Source organism: Anabrus simplex, chromosome 2 (assembly GCF_040414725.1).
Source record: "Anabrus simplex isolate iqAnaSimp1 chromosome 2, ASM4041472v1, whole genome shotgun sequence".
NCBI classification, from domain to species: domain Eukaryota; kingdom Metazoa; phylum Arthropoda; class Insecta; order Orthoptera; family Tettigoniidae; genus Anabrus; species Anabrus simplex.
Genome location: NC_090266.1, coordinates 409,452,474 through 409,474,979, shown reverse-complemented (window position 1 = coordinate 409,474,979; position 22,506 = coordinate 409,452,474). Strand labels below are relative to the sequence as shown.

General features: G+C 39.9%; 1 protein-coding gene across 1 annotated transcript in view; it reads right to left on the bottom strand.

The window, feature by feature from the left end:
- LOC136863562 (CLIP domain-containing serine protease B4) overlaps positions 1-22,506 on the bottom strand; it is a 113,072-nt gene that overhangs the window by 56,617 nt on the left and 33,949 nt on the right. The window contains exon 4 of the mRNA XM_067139943.2: positions 16,291-16,402. Coding sequence (XP_066996044.2) covers positions 16,291-16,402 — 112 coding nt within the window. The remainder of the gene's footprint in view (positions 1-16,290; positions 16,403-22,506) is intronic.

Genomic DNA, 22,506 nt, shown 5'->3' with positions numbered 1-22,506 from the left:
ACAACCTGGAAAGCTTCCTGTATTCTTGATACAAGTTCGTCTTATCGTTATACGGGGTTAGCATAGTACTGTAGTCAATTTGTGCAGAACAAACTGTACACTGCCTACTGGGGCTGGGAAACGACTGTGCGAAACGAACAAGAAACGTGTGCAATCACACCGAGCATTACGCCTTTCTCCCACTTCCCCTCCCTTCCTTTACCACCCCTGACGCCCAACAGCAGGCAGCGGCTGGCTCTCTGACACAGCAAATACGGCAAGTTCGTCAATTAGAATCGCGCGCCCGGAAGTAACATCATTTTCTCGAAAAGGAAAATTTTCTCCGCCAATCCGATTGCACCATCGTCCTTAACATAACACGAAGAGCATCCCTGATTTGTTTGTTGTATAGTTCTGATACACCCTGTATAATGAAGATGTATGAGGTACCATTAGAGTCCAGTGTCCTATTTTGAAGAGAGTGTCTTAATCCTATTTTAAAAGTAATATCATGTATTCCAATACCAGGTGACGCGGGAAATATTAGATTAGGAAATGAAATCTTAAAGGAAGTAGATGAATATATGCTTCGGTAGTAAAATAAATAATAATGGCAGAAGTAAGGAGGACATAACATGCAGACTAGCACAAGCAATGAAAGCCTTCCTTAAGAAAAGAAATTTGATCTCCTCGAACATTCATATAGAATTTGGAAAGATTATTTTGTAGACTATCGTCTGGAAAGTGGCATTATATGGAAGTGAAACATGGCCCTCACTCAGAAAGAAAATGGAAGCTTTTGAAATGTGGCGTTACAGGAGAATGCTGAAGGTGAGATGGATAGATCGAATCACGAATGAAGAGATACTGAGTCAAATTGGTGAGAGGAGATCGATTTGGTTAAATTTAACGAGAAGAAGAGATAGAGTGATAGGACACATCTTATGACTTCCAGGACTTTTTCAGATGGTTTCTGGGGGAAGTGTAGGTGGTAAGAACGGTAGGTGTAGATCAAGGTATGAATATGACAAGCGGATTATAGCAGATGTAGGATGCAGTAGTTTCGTAGAAATGATAGAGCTGGCACTGGATAAGGTGGCATGAAGAGCTGCATCAAGCCAGTCTATGGACTGATGATTCAAACCACAACATCAAGAATCATTTAAAGTAAATTATTTCATTATATTTTGACGAGAAATGTGTTTATCACTATAAACATGGCATTCAGAACGTATTCAAATTATCAATAAGTTGACGCCTGTACAGTACCCATACTTTCAGCGTTACAAATTCATTTGTTGTTCTTACGCATGCTGTATTTTATAGTTTTCTCTTTTACTTTATCATATATTGTACTTTTTAGTTACTCCTCTTCCTGCATGAGATCGATATTTTCTAATTCTGCCTCGGCGCTGCCCAGTCTCTTACTATTTATCCTCTTATCCCAACGTGCGGACCGTCCGTTATTTCGTCTTCGTTGGGGTGCATAAAAGTTCCTAACGATGGAATGAGCTACTAAATTAAACTGACGATTTAAATTGAATTTATTAACTTAAAGACTGAAATCCGTGATAATTTAATGTAAATTTAAATAAAACTGAATTGAGAAAAAACTTTATAAATTAAAATATCATAATTTCAACACATTATGTTGACTGCGAAAATGAATATTGAAATTACAATAAGTAAACTGAAATAAATTGACTCTAAATAAAATGTACATAGGATGACAACCAAGAAACATAGTATCAAAACACACTCACTGTGTTATTTAATTTTAATAAAATTACTCTAACCTTGAATTAATATTGAATAATTGAATTAAATTCGACTTGGACAATATTGATAAAAATTGAATTGGATTTAGATTAAATATTTTAAAATGGGAGGCCTTGAAATTACACAAACGATAGTTATTAAACTCCTAAAATGCTAATTGTAAACTATTTTGATGAATCACACACATGATTTACATAGTCATGTATTCGCACTACACTGTTAAATCATCTCTGACATCGAACACTGGACATTCTACCAAATTGGTTATTTCCGACTCTCGTGGCTTTAAACTTTCTCCAGGAATTATTACTCTAAAGTACATTTTACTATCTCTGACAATGAGAACACTTTCCTCTGTAATCCTATTTCATGAATTTATTTCGCAATTTCAGTTGTTCACACTACTAGTGTTCTAGGCCATTCGCTTTGCGTTATCAAAGATGCTATCGACTGAACGGACATTGGTGACATTGCACAATTAATTAATTAATTAATTAATTAATAATTATACATTCTTTTCAACATAATTTATCCATTGAGCTTTAGCACTTTAAATATATAAAAACTATTAATAAATATCTGTTCAGTGGTGACCTTTTGAAACAATTCTGTTCATTTAAAATGTTGCCTGCACTTAATACACGCTAGTTGTCCGTCTAATCTCTATCTTATTAACATCTACTGCACAATGATCACCGCGGGCTCGTTATCTACACTACGGACAACGTTAGCTTAACGCAACATCAACACAAAATTATAATTATCAAACACAACTAAATACACTCACATAATAAAGGATCATTAAAACAGGTTTTAGAGTCAGTCAATCAATGTGATATAGCCTAACATGCGTCAATAGTAAGAATCTGCGAGTTGTGTTAAGACACAAAAAACAGTGAAGGGCAATATATAAATTGTATGGAATTAGTGCTCATCGAGCTAACAAGAAATGGTAGTGTGGTCCTAGCTTTTGTTTTTTCACTGCTTTTTAAATGTTGGATAATTGTGTAAATATGGAGTCTCCTAGCAGTGTTTTGTGTGTGTATCACATGTATATTTTGGTGTGTTGATGAGGTGCTCATGCACGAATGTTATTCAAAATACAGTCAGTTATTTTAGAATCAGTGAAGTCATATGAACGTAAGTGCAGTCCCCACCTATTTACTCGTTTTCAGAAGTTAGGTAAGGCTTGAGGCAGGTGTACCAGTACGCAGATTTATGTACACGCCCTGGGAGAGAGAATTATCATGCTCTATTAAAATTCGGGGGATTAATTTAAGTGAACACTGGCGCCCATATTACGGACATTTCGATTAATCATCTTATTAATTTTTTTATTCAGCTGCCTTATGTATGTTTCAAATGACGCCGAAACGCGAGGCGAGTATTATATTTTATTGTATTTCAGACATTAATGTACCGTATATTACCGTATCATATCTCTCTTAACTCTCAACGTTTACTTTATCCCAAGCACTCGAATTTACGGACAACGAAACTCTCCAAGCATTAATTAAATCATCCTGAAAGAACATACAAACCTAAAACACAAATAATAGGCTGAGTCCTACTCAATGTTGATTAACAAAATTTTCAAAATAATTAAAATTTGCTCTGACTCAAATTATTATTATTAATTTGTCCTGGCGGAAATCATTCTGTAAATATTCCTCACATTTCCCTGGTATTATAAATTGGGCATCAAATGATCATGTTATTGCTCTGCATTAATAATAATGAGCACATATTGTTATTAAACAGAGCCAAGTAAACTTGTAAACATACGTGCTGTGACGGCTATTGTACATCGTTAATACGGTCTATTGGAGAGCGAATCTCGAAACATTGACATTTCTCTGTCATGTCCCTCACTTGTATGTCCGTTTTAAAACACACTGCAGACTTGAGACTTCCCGTCTCTCTCTCAGTTTTTCACGTAGAATCGTGCACTCTCATCTGGAGGCAAATACAACAACTCACCCTTTGCACACGGGAAAAACATCGCCTCTATTCAAACGTCGCGTCTATTCAAACGACTCATCGTCTGTAATAATACACAATTAGGGGAACATGTTTCGTGACGTCTGGTATGTGAACGTTAATTTGGTAGATGGGGTGTTCCAATGGTCGCACAGCACACCTTGAGACCTTAGCTACTCAGGGTGTGCCAAATCGAAGTTATACTCCATCCGTAGGCGTAGCCATGCATTAAACAGTCAGGCGATCCCTCAAACATGGTGAATAGCGGTGCGTCCATACAGCATGTGTCTCTGTTATACGTACAGGCTTCAATTTCTTTATTAAGTCTTGTATGTTCACATTAACAATTGAGAAACTGCAATAAAACATACATTACGGGTAAAACCTCCCCTGCGAACCATGTGACCTTGGTGCGGTGGGGAGGCTTGCGTGTCCCAGTGAAGCAGATAGCCGAGCCGCAGGTGCAACCATATCGGATGGGTATCTGTTGAGAGAACAGACTAAGGAATGGTTCATCGAAAGGGGGTAGCAGATTTTCTGAAGTTGCAAGGGCGGCAGTCTGTATGATTGACTGATATGGCCTTGTAATAATACTCAACATGGCATAGATGTGTTGATACTGCTACACGGCTGAATGCAACGGGAAACTACAGCCGTAACTAACTCCCGAGGACATGCAGCTCTCTCTGTATGAATGATGCACTGATGGTGGCTTCCTCGCTGGTAAAATATACCGGATGAAAACTAGTCCCCTATTCCGACCTCCGGGTGGGGACTACACAAGAGGGGCGATCATCAGGACGATGGATACTGACATTCTGCGAGTCGGAGCGTGGAATGTTGGACGTTTGAATCGTTGTGGTAGATTAGAGAATCTGAAAAGGGAGATGGATAGACTAAAGTTAGATGTAGTTGGTATATGTGAAGTACGTTGGCAGGAAGAACAGGATTTTTGGTCAGGCGACTACCGAATTATCAACACAAAATCAAACAGGGGAAATGAAGGAGTTGGTTTAATAATGAATAAGAAAATAGGGCTTATTGTCGTCAAGATAGATACCAAACCAATGTCCACCACAATAGTGCAGGACTATATGCCTACTAGCTCAGCGGATGATGAGGAAATCGAAAGAATATATGAAGAGATAGAAGATTTAATACAATATGTAAAGGGGACGAGAATCTAATTGTGATGGGAGACTGGAATGCTGTGGTAGGCCAATGAAGAGAAGGTAATACAGTAGGAGAATTCGGATTGGGACAAAGGAGCGAAAGAGGAAATCGGCTGGTTGAATTCTGCACTGATCATAATATAGTCCTCGCCAATACTTGGTTCAAACACCACAACCGACGGCTTTATACGTGGACGAGACCTGGAGACACTGGAAGGTATGAAATAGACTTCATTATAATTAGGCAGAGATTCAGAAACCAGGTGTTGGATTGCAAAACTTTCCCAGGAGCAGACATGGGCTCTGAACACAACTTGTTGGTCATGAAATGCCATCTGAAGCTGAAGAAACTGAAGAAAGGAAAGAATGTAAAATGATGGGATATAGGCAAGTTGAAAGAAAAGAGTGTGGAGGGATTGTTTCAAGGAACATGTTGCAAAAGGACTAAACGAAAAGGCTGAAGGAAACACAATGGAGGAAGTGTGGTTAGTCGTGAAAAATGAAGTCAGTAGGGCGGTTGAAGGAATATTACTAAGTAAGAAAAGATCAACTAAAAATCAGTGGATAACTCAGGAGATACTAGACCTGATTGATGAATGACGAAAATACAAGAAAGCTGGAAATGAAGAGGGCAGAAAAGAATACAGGCGATTAAAGAATCAAGTGTATAGAAAGTGCAAGGTAGCTAAGGGAAACTGGCTGAAGGAGAAGTGAAAGGATGTCGAAGGTTGTATGGTCCTACGAAATGTAGATGCTGCGTACAGGAAAATCAAGGAAACCCTTGAAGAAAGGAAATCTAGGTGTATGAATATTAAGAGCTCAGATGGGAAGCCATTTCTAGGAAAAGAAGACAAAGCAGAAAGATGGCAGGAACATATCCAACAGTTGTATCAAGGTAAAGATGTAGATGATTTGGTTCTGGAACAAGAAGAGTCTGTTGATGCTGATCAAATGGGAGACCCCATTTTGAGGTCAGAGTTTGACAGAGCTGTGAGCGACCTAAATAGGAACAAGGCACCTGGAATCGATGACATTTCCTCTGAATTACTGACTGCCTTAGAAGAAACCAGCATGGCAAGGTTATTCCTTTTAGTGTGTAAAATATATGAGACAGGAGAAGTCCCATACGATTTTCGGCTGAATGTTGTTATACCTATTCCCAGGAAAGCCGGTGCTGACAAGTGTGAAAACTACTGCACAATTAGTTTAGAATCTCATGCCTGTAAAATTTTGACACGTATTATTTACAGGAGGGTGGAAAAACAATTTGAAGCTGAGTTGGGAGAAGATCAATTTGACTTCAGAATAAATGTTGGAACACGTGAAGCAATCCTGATTTTTACATATAATCTTAGAGGATCGAATCAACGACAAGCCCACGTACATGACATTCGTAGAGCTAGAAAACGCATACGATAATGTAGATTGGACCAAGCTATTTAAGATTCTGAAGGTGATCGGGATCAGATACCGAAAACGAAGAATTATCTACCATCTGTATAAAAATCAGTCTGCAGTGATAAGAATCGAGGGCTTTTAAAGAAAACAGCAATCCAGAAAAGAGTGAGGTAAGGCAGCAGTTCGTCTCCCCTCCTTTTTAATGTTTACATAGAACAGGCAGTAAAGGAAATCAAGATCTCGAGAAACTGCTGAATGGTATGGACGAAGTCTTGGGTAGGGAGTACAAGATGAAAATAAATAAGTCCAAAATAAAAGTAATGGAGTGCAGTCGAACGAAGGCAGGTGGTGCAGGAAATATTAAATTAGGAAATGAAGTCTTAAAGGAAGTAGATGAACATTGTTACTTGGGTGGTAAAATAACTAACGATGGCAGAAGTAAGGAGGACATAAAATTCAGTTTAGCACAAACAAGGAAGAGCTTTCTTAAGAAAATAAATTTGCTCACTTCAAACGTTGATGTAGGAATTAGAAAGATTTTTTGAAGACTTTCGTGTGGAGCGTGGCATTGTATGGAAGTGAAAAATGGACGATAACTAGCTCAGAAAGAAAGAGAATAGAAGCTTTTGAAATGTGATGTTACAGAATATTGCTGAAGGTGAGATGGATAGATCGAATCACGAATGAAGAGATACTGAATCGAATTGGCTAGAGGAGATCGATTGGCTAAATTTGACGAGAAGAAGAGATAGAATGATAGGACACTTCTTAAGACACCCACTACTTGTTCATTTGGTTTTTGAAGGAAGTGTTGGTGGTAAGAACGGTGGGTGTAGACCAAGGTATGAATATGACAAGCAGATTAGAGCAGATGTAGGGTGCAATAGTTACGTAGAAATGAAAAGGTTAGCAGAGAATAGGGTGGCATGGAAGGCTGCATCAAACCAGTCCATGTACTGATGACTCAAACAACAACGCGTAAGAACATGATTTGTCAATGATAATTTAGTCAAAACCATACTTATTTAGATACAGGCAGGAAGATTTGATATGAATGTGCCGGCATCGACAAAATGGTGTACCAATTGTATCCATGAACATGGGCAAGATAATGCGCACCGTTTGTTTGCGATGAACGGAAAAGTCTCAGTGACTACATACGATTGGTCAAGTGCATTAGTCTTCTTCCTAGAGTATCTCTGGTGGGCATGGGTAGGAGTGAAGGGTTAAGTACGAAGCTATACTTAAACTGGCACTTAAAGGATTTTCATTACGAAAGTTTGCGCAGATGGTCAATAGAACACATTCTACGATGCAATGTGTAGATGATAAATGTAAGTAGAAAAAAAGGACGGATTAGACTGACATTCGCTAAGGAGCATATAAATAAGGAGAACGAATTCTGGAATGATCTTATCTGGTCTCATGAGACAAAAATAAACCTTTTCGGGTCAGATGACATCCAGAGATTATGTAGAAAAATTGATACGGACAGTGATGTGGCAAATACACTTCCAACTGTAAAATACGGTGGTGGGTCTGTAATGCTTTTGGGCTGTATGTCAGCCCGACATGTGGGTAACACACATTTCATTGACGGAATAATGAACAAGGAGGGCTATAATGCAATCCTTGAGGGAAAACATGAATCAGATGGGGATGGCACCTGTTTATATGTTCCAGCATGATAATTACCCAAAATACACTGCTGAAATTAATAAGGCATGCTTAATCTGGAGCATTCCTAAGCAGCTTAGTACACCTCCCCACTTTCCAGATTTGAATCTCACCGAACATCTTTGGGCTACATTGAAGAGGAATATCCGTAGGCAACGCGTACTTACGAAGGAGGAACTTAAAATTGTGATTCTTCAGGAATGTCAGAAAATCAGCCCGGGCATGTGCAAGAAATTAGTATATTCAATGCGGTGACAATATCAGGCAGTTATAAAGGCTAGGGGCATTTCACTAGATACTAACATATCATCGGATAGGGAGACTAGAGGCCTAGAGTTTAGACATGCTTCGATTTTTGTTATGAAAGTTGTCAGTCCTCCGAAAGTAAGGTATGTCGTGCCCATCGCTCGTCGAAGATGATGCTTGAATGATTTTACGCCAGCCTCCCAAGTGCCTCCAAGTGTCCCAGACCCTCATATTCCTCTTGAAAGTCCCGTAGTCGTTCTTGAGTTGGGTGTTTCTACCTAGTCGTCTCTCAAGATGATGAAGCCGTGACATAGCCATTGTGAGTGAGTCACCAAGTCCTGTTGAGTCCTTGCAAATTGGAAGCCATACCGCAATTCTTCCTTCAGCAACTTCCCTGGTGTTAGCTGTAAAATGTTTCTCACACTCCACTTCGTCCTTCGATCTCATCGGCCGATTGATATCTTCTAATTCCCAGAAGCGTTGAACTAGATGGTCGAGTGAACTGTCACTCGTGGCGAAGAAGGAATGTACGGTGTGTGAAGGTGCTTCAGCCGTTCTGCTGAACTGAAACTGCCCTGCAAGAATCCACCCAATTTCCGTGTTCTGGAGAACAGGGTAGTCTCCTTGCCTAATCCATCTTTCCGGTCTAAGAAGCTGGAAGAATACTTCTGCGCCCATCAGCATGTAAATTCGCCCAGGCTAGTTGAGTGTCGAGTCGGCTAGAAGGAGATCTTCCGGAATACCCCAGTCAGCCAAGTTAATGTACAATCCTGCGAGATCAACAGAAATACTTGGCAACACAGCAAAGTCAATTTCACTTGGTATTCGCTGTGAATGAAGTGAATATTGACGGTAGAGCTGTGGCGAGATTCTGTAGTAGCGTTGCTCACACCTTGTATTGATACTCAGTTTCGAACCTTTCTTAAGCTGAGCCGTTCTGCACAGGAATTTATAATGAAGTGCGCCTGGCTACATGAGTCTAGGAGCGCTCTACAAGTTTCCAGCCTTCCATTTCCATCACGTACTTCAACCTGTGCAGTGGAGAGTAGTATCTGGGTTTGAGGTCTTACCTCTATCGAAAAGTACGTGGCTGTAACAGTTTGCTGCTTGTTGACCTCAACGCCGCTATCTCTTCCAGGTGTAGCTTCAAGCTGTCTTCGCAGGACTGGTTGATTGGTTCGTTGAAGTAGGGTGTGATGTTTCAACCCGCATGAAAAACAAGATCCAGAAGAACAGTTCCTAACGATGTGTCCAGGGTTAAGACAACTTGAACACAATCTATGTTGTTTGACAAAGTCAATTCGTTGTTGGACACTGTTGCTGGAAAAACCAGAACATTTGTAGAGAGAATGAACACTACCATAAAATAAACAGTTATTGCCAGTAGAGACATAAACCTGTCTTACTGGTTTAGTGTATTTGATGTGAGTAGCATGCTGGGGTGGGAAGACACAGCTGGTTTGGAGATTTGATTCGATTCGATTAGTTCAAGGGCATGGCACATGTCTTCTAAAAATTGACATAATTTGTCGTCTCGCAAATTTAATTTTTTGATGACGTCAGCTCCCATTGTTTTCTGCTGACCTCACCAATTTCTTGAAGAATAAATTGTGATATAAGGATTTTGTGCAAACGAATGTCAAGTTCAAGTGCCTCAAATGCATTTAGATTACTTGAAACTTGATTTAGAAGCAGTGGCGCCTCGTGACTTTCGTCACTCGGGGTTCAACAGAAAGAAGAATTCTTGTGCCCCCCCCTTTCGCCCCCACATACTACCACTCCGACTGTAGTCCAAGCCCCTTCGCTTTCATCACTCACAAAGAATAAACAGGGAAAACAAAACATCATGTTGGTAATTTCGCACCCACACATCCACTCGATTCTTTTGCATAGGGCCTATATCCATTCTGAATTTACGCACGATTTCTTTACTTTTAATCTGCATCGTTATATCAAGATCAGGCAGTGGGCGGCCGGCATTATTAATCTCAAGTTTTCGCTCAAGAGAGAGAGAAGAAAATTTTGTCTTTCTACGTATCTGGACACTTCATACTCATTTTGTAGCTCCTTACCTTTCCCGAGCACAAAGATTGTGGACGCAACTACAATGCACAAAAACACTTTTTTATGTTCAAAAATTAAGTTTCTGTATGTCACAATAGCACACTGACACGCTTGCACAGCCTACAATAATATAACAAATTATGATAAATAATGCAAAGTTTTATAAACACTAGTATCACATTTGAAAAACAGAAGGAAACTTTAGGGATGTGTGTTCGCACTGTTGACAACGTTGATAACTTAATTTTACGAACTCGTGTGGGCTAGGCAGTTAGCATTTTCATTGCTATTATCTTCCAGCCATTTTTTGCCTCAATGATTTTTAAGTTAAGTTTCTCTCCAAGAAGTAATTACTCCCAAGAAGGCAAATGAATAGATGTTCAGTAAGTATTAGTAATATATTTGGGACAAAATATCAATCGGAATTGGCAGTTTAATGTGACTTTTGGTAGTAATGATGCTTTCCAAGACTAGTGTTAACTATATGTACTATTCTTTGTTGCCGTAGTTAAATTCCTGTAAGGGCAGCAGATGGCAGGCATGTACTAGTTTTCTAACCCCAACAACACGACTTGCGGTTACGAAGACCGGTGAGGGAGTGTGGCATATTGCGCATGAGTAAATCACGGATATTCGTTTCTGCGATATCTTGGTTTTGTCTACGTGTTGGTCGGTATCTCCCCGCACCTCACCACACCCTTCGGCAAGGTACGGACGGTGATGTGGCCTCGCATGGTGGGGGGTGCATTTCAGACGAGTTTCCAGCCAGGACTTCGCGCGGCTCGCTTGAATTGAAAGTCAGTACGAGTATATTACGGATAGATGAGCTTAGCAAAGGCTTCGAGATTGACAAGGCAGTTGTGAAAATTAAGTACTTAAGTACAATGTGATATAAACTGGAGGTTCATTGCTCCATTGCGCTATACCAGAAACCGCCACTGTTTAGAAGTGATCGTAGATCTATGGATGACTCTTTGCTTACCGACTGAAGGTTTAACAGGTTCTTAATGTGATACGTTGCAATAAGTTTAGGGTTATTGTACCTTTAACAGACTGTTTGCTATGCAATCTTAAAATTTGTGGTTGTTATGGGAAGATTCTTAATTTGGTTATGTCCTTCACCTGTAAGTGAAGATAACCAATAATGATATTTTTGTATGTCTTCAAGTGAGTCGTTGTTTATGACTAAACTGGTAAACGTATCAGAAAAAATACGAATATCAGTAATTTTGCCCTCAAAAATGGCAATTTAAGAGGTGGAAGTGCTAGTTGTTTCTTGAATAAGCCTGAGTATCATTGGTTGCACCGGTAGGTTGCTTTGTTTCAACCATGATTCTGTACTCTCTTCTATAGACGCTGTAATTTTATCTACTACGTCATAGTACAACGATTCGAAACTATCACGATCTTCACTATGATCTTTAGTTCCATCCTCCGGTTCTAATTTATGTTCCGCATTTTCATACTTTCCTCTCATTCAGGGTAGATCGCCTGGACTCGTCTTAATTGCATTTATACTTGATCCTGATTTAAAGTTAACCATGAAATTGTACACACGTGCGAAACTGGCTTTCGATAGGCCTCTTGTGTTAACAAGGAGTTGTTCTTATTTGGAATCCATAGTGGGAAATAATAGGAATCAGAAACTGAGTATGTACTTACAGTAGCTGCATTGAAGTTGGTCTGCGTGGCTGTCGTATTTCCTCTGGCGTTGACAGAGAATCACTGGTTACTGTAAACTGGACCCAAGATGGCAACGTACGAAGTGGAAATCGCCATGGCGGACGAACTGACCGTACTTGGAAGAAACATGGCTGCCGTATGGAGCTGTAGTATTCCTTGTCAATATGGTTGCGATCGGAAGAAGTAGTAGTATTCCTTGTAAATATGACTTCTGTCCGTAACAGTAGTTTTTTAATGCTATTTATTCGCGGCGTCGACCTAAGAAGATCTTTTGCCGCTACTTTGCATCATATATTATGAACCTGCGTGTATTTGGGAATGGCGGAAGTGTAAAGTGTTTAATGTGAGAAAAGGAACATTAAGGACGACACAAACACCCAGTCCCCAAGCCAAGGAAATTAATAATTTACAATTAAAAACCCCTGATCCAGCCGGAAATCGAACCCGAGGCCTCCGGGTGACAGGTAGCAATAGTATTCTTTGCCAAGATATCTGCTATGACGCTTCGGCCCCTTCAAAAATACACGTGTTATTATCACATTAACGAAGATTCCACATACATCTGGTCCGAATGACCATGAAATGTGGTGGGGTTTTGTTCTATACAAGCTTGAATGTATTGGGTTAAGATATGTACAAGGTTTACTGGTATCTAATGATAGCACGAGGAAAGTAGTGGACTGTAGGTATAGGACACGAGGTAGGTAGCTGGTTCGTATCGTTGGGTCCCTGTGAAATTCGTAATACAAATATAGTTAAGCAACTAAAATACACACGTAATACACAAACACTTCGAACACATATTTGCACACACCAGAAATTCTGAATGTGCTAATTGCACCACCGACTATGCCATTGCCTTTCGTCACGCGATCGTCTGTCACCGCTCCGTCTTACAGACTCCCTCCTTAAGGGTAGCAGGTTGTTTATCTCTCCTACCTACAGGACAGTGGTATTACAAAGGAGCACTGTCCTAATCTGACCTGTGGTGAGCGCTTGCAAAAACTAAAGTAAAGGCAACCCGGCAAAATCTGGTACTAGTAATCAAACATATGTCTCCCTCTTCCCTGTTAATTAGCCAGTAATAGTTCAATGAATCCTACCACCTAAGTAGCCTAATAGCCAATATTGTCAACGACTAATAAATAATCCACCTAACCAATCAAGCTCTTCATTCATAGAATTAGATAGCACGCATCCAGGAGAAAGACCTCACGGGGCCTACTGAATTAACAGCAGTAGCAACAACTTCTAAACGAACACTAAAGAGAACTGTTAAGCCGACAAACTTAACTCGATTACTTAAAATCCTGTACATCGGAAATAATTTTATTATGTATGTTGCGTATTCAGCCCAAAGGTTGGTCTGATCCTCCACAGTTCCACCAACAGCTGTCATAAATAGCCTAGGCGTCACTGAAGAGGCATACTAGGGAAGCGAGGAGTGAGGTAGTTTCCCGTTGCTTTCCTCACCGAGTCAGAAGTTGCTATTACATATCAGTCTGCCAAGCCCACTGAAATGCATGCAGCAACTGACCCTATGAGTGATATTTTTACACCATTCATAACAGGGACTGGCTGCATAAGGAATGGTATTACTAGCATCGCTCATACCTCGGTCACTTTCATATTGTCAAATCCAAGGATGAGACTGTGACAGGACAATGAAAGTAACAAATTTATTCTAGCCAATACCAGAAGACATAGTGCACTGTAAACACTACATCTCGCCAGCAAAGACATAACGTTATTATATTTCATGTAAATGCAAAAACGTCTACGTGGATTAAGCATTTTGTTTTATGTTTCCATAGCCCGAAATCTATATATATAAAATAGGAGTTTTGTCTGTACATTGCTCAGAATTTGAAAAGAATGGTATTTCTGTATCGGTCATGTCCACAGTAACAAGGAAATGTATTTTTTACATGTCTGTCTGTCTGTCTGTCTGTCTGTCTGTCTGTCTGTCTGTCTGTCTGTCTGTCTGTCTGTCTGTCTAGCTGGCTGGCTGGCTGGCTGGCTGTATATATGTACACGCATCACGAGAAAACGGCTGAAGAGAATTTAATGAAAATCGGTATGTGAAGTCGGGGGATGAGCGACTACAATCTAGGCTATAAATCATTTTACTCGAACTGAGTGAAATGGTAGTTTAGGGGAAGGCCTAAAATTTAATTCTCAAATTATATTATTAGTGGTCCTATCGATAAAGACTATATTACTAAGGTTATATAGAATTATGTCATACACTGTTACCGTAGCGGCTATGATGACACAGATATTCATGAATGTATATTTTTGTTGCCAAGTCCATATCAGCGCCGAGCCACAAGAAAATGGGTTAACAGAATTTAATGAGTCGGTATATATAGAATCGGGGAATAAGAAACTACAGTCTAAGTTATAAACAATTTTATTCGCCCTGTATAAAATTGTAGCTTAGGGGAAGGGGCCTAATATTTAAGTTTTAAATACCTATGTTATTGGTCCTGTCGAAAAGTACTACATAAGAAATGTTATAGAGAATACAATTTCCGACCATTTATGTTTTATTCAATTTTACCGTACCGACTATGATAAAAATAGTATTACAAAGTCGGAAGAAAACTAAATGTGAGGGCCTACAACATTGAAACGGCATAACGTTGATCAACAATAACATTACATTGACCATTGTTTGTGGTGATATTCTTTGTCTCTTATGCTGCCGCTCAACTCCGATAGATGGGATTATATCTGCGTACCGAGTATAACAGTCTGACTGAATATTGGCGGAAAATAGCTGGGGAATTAGAAAACTTTCTTCTTTAGCATGCCATTCCTCTGGTTCATACATTTTCTGATACCGAATTGCTGGTACGTAACACATTGGTTCATCATAGTATTCCAGCTATTCGATCCCTACTCTGACGCGCTGTTCTGAATGAGCAGTGTGTACACTTAAGGCAGAGGCTCACCTTAGAAGTAGTAGTAGTTGCAGTAGTATGACCTGGTCTAGAATTACAATTTAGACATATTCCAATAATTGTAGCACCACAATTCACTAAATAACTCAAAATTCAACCCTGTAAAGAGCCGCTTCTTAAAAAGAGCTTCTTCCTCACTTTTATTCAGTTCTACATTAATTTTATTCAAAATTAGCAGTGAAGAGGGGGTTTCTCCTCTGGTTTGGAGGAAAAAATTGACTCCAATTCAGATAGATCTTTCCGCCGCCAGTGTTGTTAATTGAGATTTTCCGACTCATCGGGTACTCCTAGGAAACAGATTAGTAATAGGACATAGTTTTTGCCCTGGGACTCTCCACTATTCGACCCCCCCCCCCGAAAAGGGACTAAGAGTGTTCGCGGATCACGGCTGTCTGCGACCTGGTCATTCCAACTTTGGACTGTTAGATCGGCAGCGTTGTACTGTTCGTTAAAAGTGAGAAAATGTGTGGTTTTTCATTTGATCGCGTATTTCATGTGAAATCATTGCTTTTACTCGCACCATTCCTACTGACGTCATTGTAATGAGCTGTGTTCATTTCAGTTGGGAAAACCACTAAGACAGTTTTTCTAGGGATGTAAAAAGGCAGGTGGAGAGTGAGTGTCTGCCATTATAATGCAATTCCCCAACCTGATTGTGACTGATGGTAGGCAAGCGGGCCTACCATTACAATGAAAATTCCCTAACGCAGTCTTCATATGAGAAAAGACGTGTGGTGATTTCTCCGTCGCGTTTGTTGGGTAACGTTAAGAGCTATGCAATTTAATACAGTCTTGCACACAACGTGTACACTACCTAACCTAAAATTCTGTATACAATGTAGACTTCCGTAGCGAAGCACGGGTACATCAGCTAGTATGAGATAAAATATGCATTTGGTTCCAGAGATTGTAAAGCAAAGCATTCTGGAATACGTCGGATACTTGACGTGCCATAAACAGCTTAACTTCGCAACCCTAGTAGAAACACAAGTGTACCAAAATGTCTCATTTCCAAGTAGATTATCATGTTTCAAGCGCTAAAATCACATAAGCTTATCATGTCCTAGAATCATATAGATACTCTCTTTTGGTAGAGAGAACTCTGCTCACAGTAGTTTTTTAAAATATTGTAATTTGAAATATATAATTAATCTTTTTAAAATTCATACACTGAGGAAAATTAAATCATTTTGAATTCTACTAGAAACATCTATAACAATGAGTCGTTCCTTCAAGTTAAACAGATATAACTTTTGATGTTGTTTACTGCTGAGATCAAATTCTAATACCAGAATTAATCAATAACAAAAAATCCAGCATTTTACTGTATCAATATTGGTACGTACAGAGATAAAGCTTGTTTTTTGGAATTGAGCAGACAGTGGGCTGCGGTGAGGACGTGACGTTTTGAAATAAGGGAACCGCCACATCTTGATTGATAGCTCCCAGTTTTCTCATCTGTAAACCAAGAAGCATTTTCGTAGTTGTCATGTACAGTAATTAAATCAACTTAATAATAATAATAATAATAATAATAATAATAATAATAATAATAATAATAATAATAATAATAATAATAATAAAGACAGTAGTGAATAAGCATATAGTTTACGTGACTTTTGATATTGTGATCATAGCCATAACACACATTTTATATAGACTATTAAGCTTCCCAACGTTCAGTCCTCAGTGATTCAATTAAGCATCTTCATAATCTTCTATTCGTAGCTAGCTCTATAACCCTCTACTGTTTCCAAGTTTCTCATCTCAAAATAATCATATGCTGATAACAACTGTGACCTTCTAGTTCTCCCTAGGTTTTCTTTCCTTCCATGGCTGGATCCAGTGGTCTCAGATGTAAACGTTTTTCCTCTTTTTACCTACGAGAGCCCACCACCGAAACTGATTTTAAAGCAAAACTTCACCAGCGTGTTCATTACTAAATGTAGCATGAAATCTAAGGGAGTATTAGGTGGAATGCCGTATAATGCATGGAACAACAAGGAACGACCAATTAATCTTTATACTACTGACGAGTCAACCAGGGGCCAAAACGAGTAGTGAGTAGGTGATTACGCCTATTGTGCCCCACTTCCCTAAGGTGCTTTGTTTCACATGCCAAATAACATATTTTAATAAGAATGCTATTATGTGGATAAAAGGTTCCACCCATTAGAGTTTTTCACTTCGTTTCGCTAATGAAATATTCGATGAACCCCAGGAAGAGAGCCGGGCTGTGTAGCTCACGCGCTGGCTATGTTATTACTGCAGGGCAGTAATAATTTGAGGTATAGGTGCTGGAAGATGAGGTGGAGGTAAGGGCATTAGACCGGCGACTTAGCGTGGAGTTAAGGTCTCAAGTCTGATGATATATCGGTACATAGTTGTTTTGCATGTGGGAGTCCGCGTCAATGATTTCAACCTCCATTGCTTACTTCCTCAGGCTCGGGGACGGGATTCTTGTACAATCTTCAACATTAGATTTCATCCTAGGTAAAGTGTCACTCTCACGGACGTGCAGATTTCCCTTGGGCCAGAAGGGGAATAACCTGCGCAAGGGTCTTGCCGTAGCTCACACGCCATTATTAGTCTCCAGTCATTACTCCAGTGAGTTACGGCTGCAGATGGACGCCTTCACGGTTGTGCAACACCTTTTGGACTGTTCAATCCACTGGTAAACACTTCGCCGTGGCAAAATATTGTCCCCGTATTGTGCTGAAAGTCTTCTATGAATTTCCGCTCCTGGTACACCCTCAGACCACGAAAAACGGATTACCGAACGCTGTTCTTCCTTAGTGCAAACAGAGAATGGCGCGGCCATCTTTACGTCGCAACAGCACAAGTTGTACTGATCCGACAACACTGGAACCTACCACAGAAGTAGACAACGGTGCCATCTAGCAGCTGGTGAGCACACAACGCCATACAGCCAACTTAAAGGCAATTAGAGCAAAATTGCAAATAACTATTGACTTACCTACGTATATCTCTCTTTCATTATCAATGTAGAGCGATTCGTTTTAGGTTATGAACAAAAAGTTTTAATCTCTAAGTGATGTAAATATACTGTAAGCTACTACGAGTTTCTACAGTTCAAATCTATAAGATATAAAATTAAAATCAGAAACTGAGTGTTCTTGAATTTAGCATCCTTTAGCACTTTAGTGTTCTTTAGCCTTTTAGTGCACTTTATCCCTATAGTGCCCCTTTAGCACTTTAGTGCCCGTTACCCCGTTAGTCCTTTAGTACACTTTAGCACTTTAGTTCCCTTTGGACATTTAGCCATTAAGTACCCTTAAGCCCTTTAGCTTTTTAGTGCCCTCTAGCCCATGATCCATATAGAGCCATTTCGTGCCCTTCAGCCCTTTAGTACCACTTAGCATTTTAGCCCTTTTGTGCACTTTAGCCCTTTAGCCATTTATTGCACTTTAGCCCTTTTGCCCGTTAGCCATTTAGCCCTTTAGTGCCCGTTAGTAGCTTTTAGCCCTTTATTGCCTTTAGCCTTCAGTGCTCTTTATCCCTTTAGTTTGTATTCTAAAATTAATTTAATACTTTTTAAACTTCGAGGTTATTATTACTATTATTATCATTATTATTATTATTATTAATATTATTATCATTATTACCTCGAATATTTGAAAAGATGAGTTGTCGTATAACACCTATAACTACTCTAAAAGTCATTGATATTTTTTACAGTTTGTTTTACGTAACACCAACACAGATAGGTCTTATGGCGATGATGGGATAGGAAAGGCCTAGGAATGTGAAGGAATCGGCCGTGGCCTTTATTAAGGTATAGCCCCAGCATTTTCCTGGTCTGAAAATGGCAAACCACGGAAAATCATGTTCACGGCTATCGACAGTGTGCTTCGAACCCACTATCTCCAGGATAAGTTATTGATAGAATCATCAGAAACTTTTTAACGTTAGAAGTTATTTTACCCCAAAATTTTGAAAAGAAGCAGTCGAGGATGAGTTGATATATATCGCCGGTTAGAGGAACATTTTAAATAAATTTTAAGCTAGAAATCAGTTTTCTACGACTAACGATGTAGGAGATATTTAATTTTTAATTTAAGGGTTGTGTTCACCCACAACCTATTTTTTTTTTTACTCTAAACGTCATTTAAAGTATCATCCGATACTTTTTTAAACGTTCGAGGTTACTTTTATCCGAATTTTTGAAAAGAAACAGTTAGGGATGAGTTGATATACACTGAATTAACAAATGTAGTCCTCTGGACGCAGCTGATACCAAATCGTTTGCAGAGCGACCGCCAATGCTGGTCTGTTCATGGGTGCAAGATCCATGGCACGGAGCCAGCGTCCCAGGACATCCCAGATATGCTCGATAGGGTTCATATCGGGGCTCATGGGTGGCCATGGCAGTCGTTGGACCTCCGCTGCATGTTCCTGGAACCATTCCTGGGCGACGTGGGAGCGATGTGGCGGAGCTTTTTCACCTTGAAACACCGCAGAACTGTCTGGGCGCTGGAAGGCCAAAAATGGGTGGAGATGGTCTCCGAGCAGCTCAACATACCGTGTACCATTCGAAGTCGCTTCCAGAACAACTAGAGCGCCCATTCCATACCAGGAAAATGCACCCCAGACCATAACAGAGACACTAGCGCCCTCGATCACACCTTCGAGGCAGGCGGGATCCATCGCTTCATGTGGTCTGCGCCATACACGGTGCCTCCCATCGGCACGGTGCAGTTGAAATCGTGATTCGTCCGACCATATCACGTTACGCCACTGTTCCAGTGTCCCTCCCTTGTGACTGGCGACAAATGCGCGTCGTTGTGCCCGATGACGTTGGGTTAACAGTGGCACCCGTGTACGGCACCGGCTCCCATACCACATAGAACCCATATTCCTACGGATTGTCCACTTGGAGACGTGTCTAGCACTTCCTGTGTTGAATTGAGCCGTAATTTGTTGCACGGTTGCCCGTCTGTCACTACTGACAATCTGCCTCACATGTCGCCGGTCACGGTCATAGAGGGTGGCTGGACGGCTGTTCGTTCGTCTGTTGTGGACGGTGACACCCGCATTCAACCATTCACAATACACCCTGGACACGGTTGAACGTGGGAAGCCGAATTCCCGCACAACTTCCGAAATCGCACTTCCCATCCGTCGGGCACCGACCACCATACCCCGTTCGAACGGTGTCAGCTCACGACGACGTTCCATGTTACATCTGTCACATGCACAGCCACTGCTCACAAGGTCTCCTATACAACTGCCGCTGGCACAGGGGGCGTGTGGTGGGGTCCGCTATCCTATGACATTTGCTCAGTCAGTGTATATCGCATGCAAGGATAATTTTGATGAGTTGTAAGCTAAGAAATAATTTTTAGGACCATCGCTTTGAAATACAGTGAAATTTTAAGTTAAGTTGTGTTAGAAATAGTAACGCAGAAATAGAAATAGAAGCCCTGAGGTCTCCCTACAGACATAAACATTGCATAGTTTACGTTACTTAACGTCCTCTTCTTTCGCCTGGCTGGTTGGTCGATAGAGCGGTGGTCTGTCCGGAATATGCGTCTAACATATATCTAAAATTGAAGCAGGACGGGGTACTAACAACTATACGTGACTGAGAATCAAAAGGTGAGGGATGGAAAAACTTAACTCACGAAAACATAAAATGAAGATAAAATATCTCCTAAAAATCAAAACGTTAAACAAAATAAGAAACAAAAAATTTTCTAAAAAAACATCCCTGAAATTTACGGGTCTCTGCCCGAATCATGTGAGTGTCTGTATCATCCTTGTAACCGTGAGTAATTAACATGGCGTGAGTTTCTTGAACAAATAAGTCTGAACGCTGTAGACGTAGATGCTGTTATTTAAAACGTTCAAGTACAGGGATTAGGAATATACGATTCGCTATTTCCACTAACATGACACACAAGGGTTCGGGAAACCAAAACATAAAGCACATACACTGATTTCGGACTACAACAATACCCCCAAAATAATCACTGAAGCTAAATATGAGCTCTCATAATCAAGAATGAGGACAGAATCCTCACAACCCATAAAAAGCCTATGGCGTATGTATATATATCACGCATTTCGAGAATACATGGACTTAAAAATTATTTAAAGGTCGTTCGAAGCCCGATGGAATTGTACACGATTCATAAGAAGCGGGTTCTTACTAGTAGAAAAGTTGGCTATCAGACTGAGTGTTCCATCTGAACTGCATCCTACGGCCATCTCTGAGCGCAGCGTGAAGTTCAGCGCTGCTCTGCCAATTAACGATCGAGTTCGACAATATGTGCGTAGATGTTTTGTTTCTTTCTAGTTGCTGTTGGAGATCGTGAAGTCAAACTGTTGGAACTTGGTCGCAGATACTTGGTTTTTTTAAAAGAAACCCGATCAATAACATGAAGACGGGCGAGATGTGGTTGATTTTCGACCCTGGTTAAATTTGTGGCCAACCGGCCACAAATTCTAGTTGGATTTGTGGTTTGTTTATCAACTTGTATTTGCTTCCGAGAAATTGTAAGTACCCTGCATGATGAAATCTGCATGAATACCCTTTCCCACCGAGGTATCTCCACAATCCTCTAGATGTTTGGTTTGGACTGAACAAGTTAAAAAATTTGAATTGCGAGTATGTTTTAAACTACGGTTATCAAGAGGAATTTCTTTATCACGCGGTAGCCTTTACTCTGGCGTTAATAAGATGTAATTTTGTTAAAATCGGGACTCAGATTTCTTATGTGTTGGTAAATTTTCATTTCAAGACTTCTTGTAACAGATAGTAAGCGTTATTTCGGTGGATCACAGATGAAAATCGGTAAGTTGGAGTTGTTTGGTCGATGTCTATCTATAATGTTTGGAACTCATGTTTTAATCGCGACAAGATTCGTTTCTATGGGAACGGTTGTAAACAAATATGGATTCCGTGTGTTGAAAAAACAGCTGATGGCTGTCGATTGTGTCTTTGATCTGGTGTGTGGACTCGTATTGTACTCCAGTTCACTAATTCTAAAATTGAAATACGTCTTCATTTCCTATGGTTTAATTTAATGACGATTAGGTTCAATTTCGCCTAAAACTTGGTAACATTTATTTGCCACTTCGGTTATTTCATTGAATTATACTAGACGTGTCGAGAAACAAGCATGAACTTACCGTTAATTATTCCACTACTGCTCTACTGATTAAATTGATTGATTAATTTGGTTTTCAAGGATTGTGATCTCAAGGTTTATTTCTTATATTCTCAAGGGTCGACCCAAGTTATATTATCTTTTCTTTTAATGTGATGATAATTTTCTTCTTTTCTTTTTATCATCGAATTGTAAGTTCGAAAGTTATTACTGTCCTTTATGAATTGAAGTCCAGATCCATTAAAGTTGGTTTAAATTTTTAATCTGTCTTTCCTTTATAGTTAGTACATTCTCTTGGGTTTTGATTCACATACCCTCTGGCACCGAGTGTCCGTTTTTCATGCCTTTTCCTCTTTGGACATCGTGGTAAGTATTTCATTTCCGTAGTTTTCTTGTAAGGTCCAGTGTTGCCAAACTACAACCGATTGG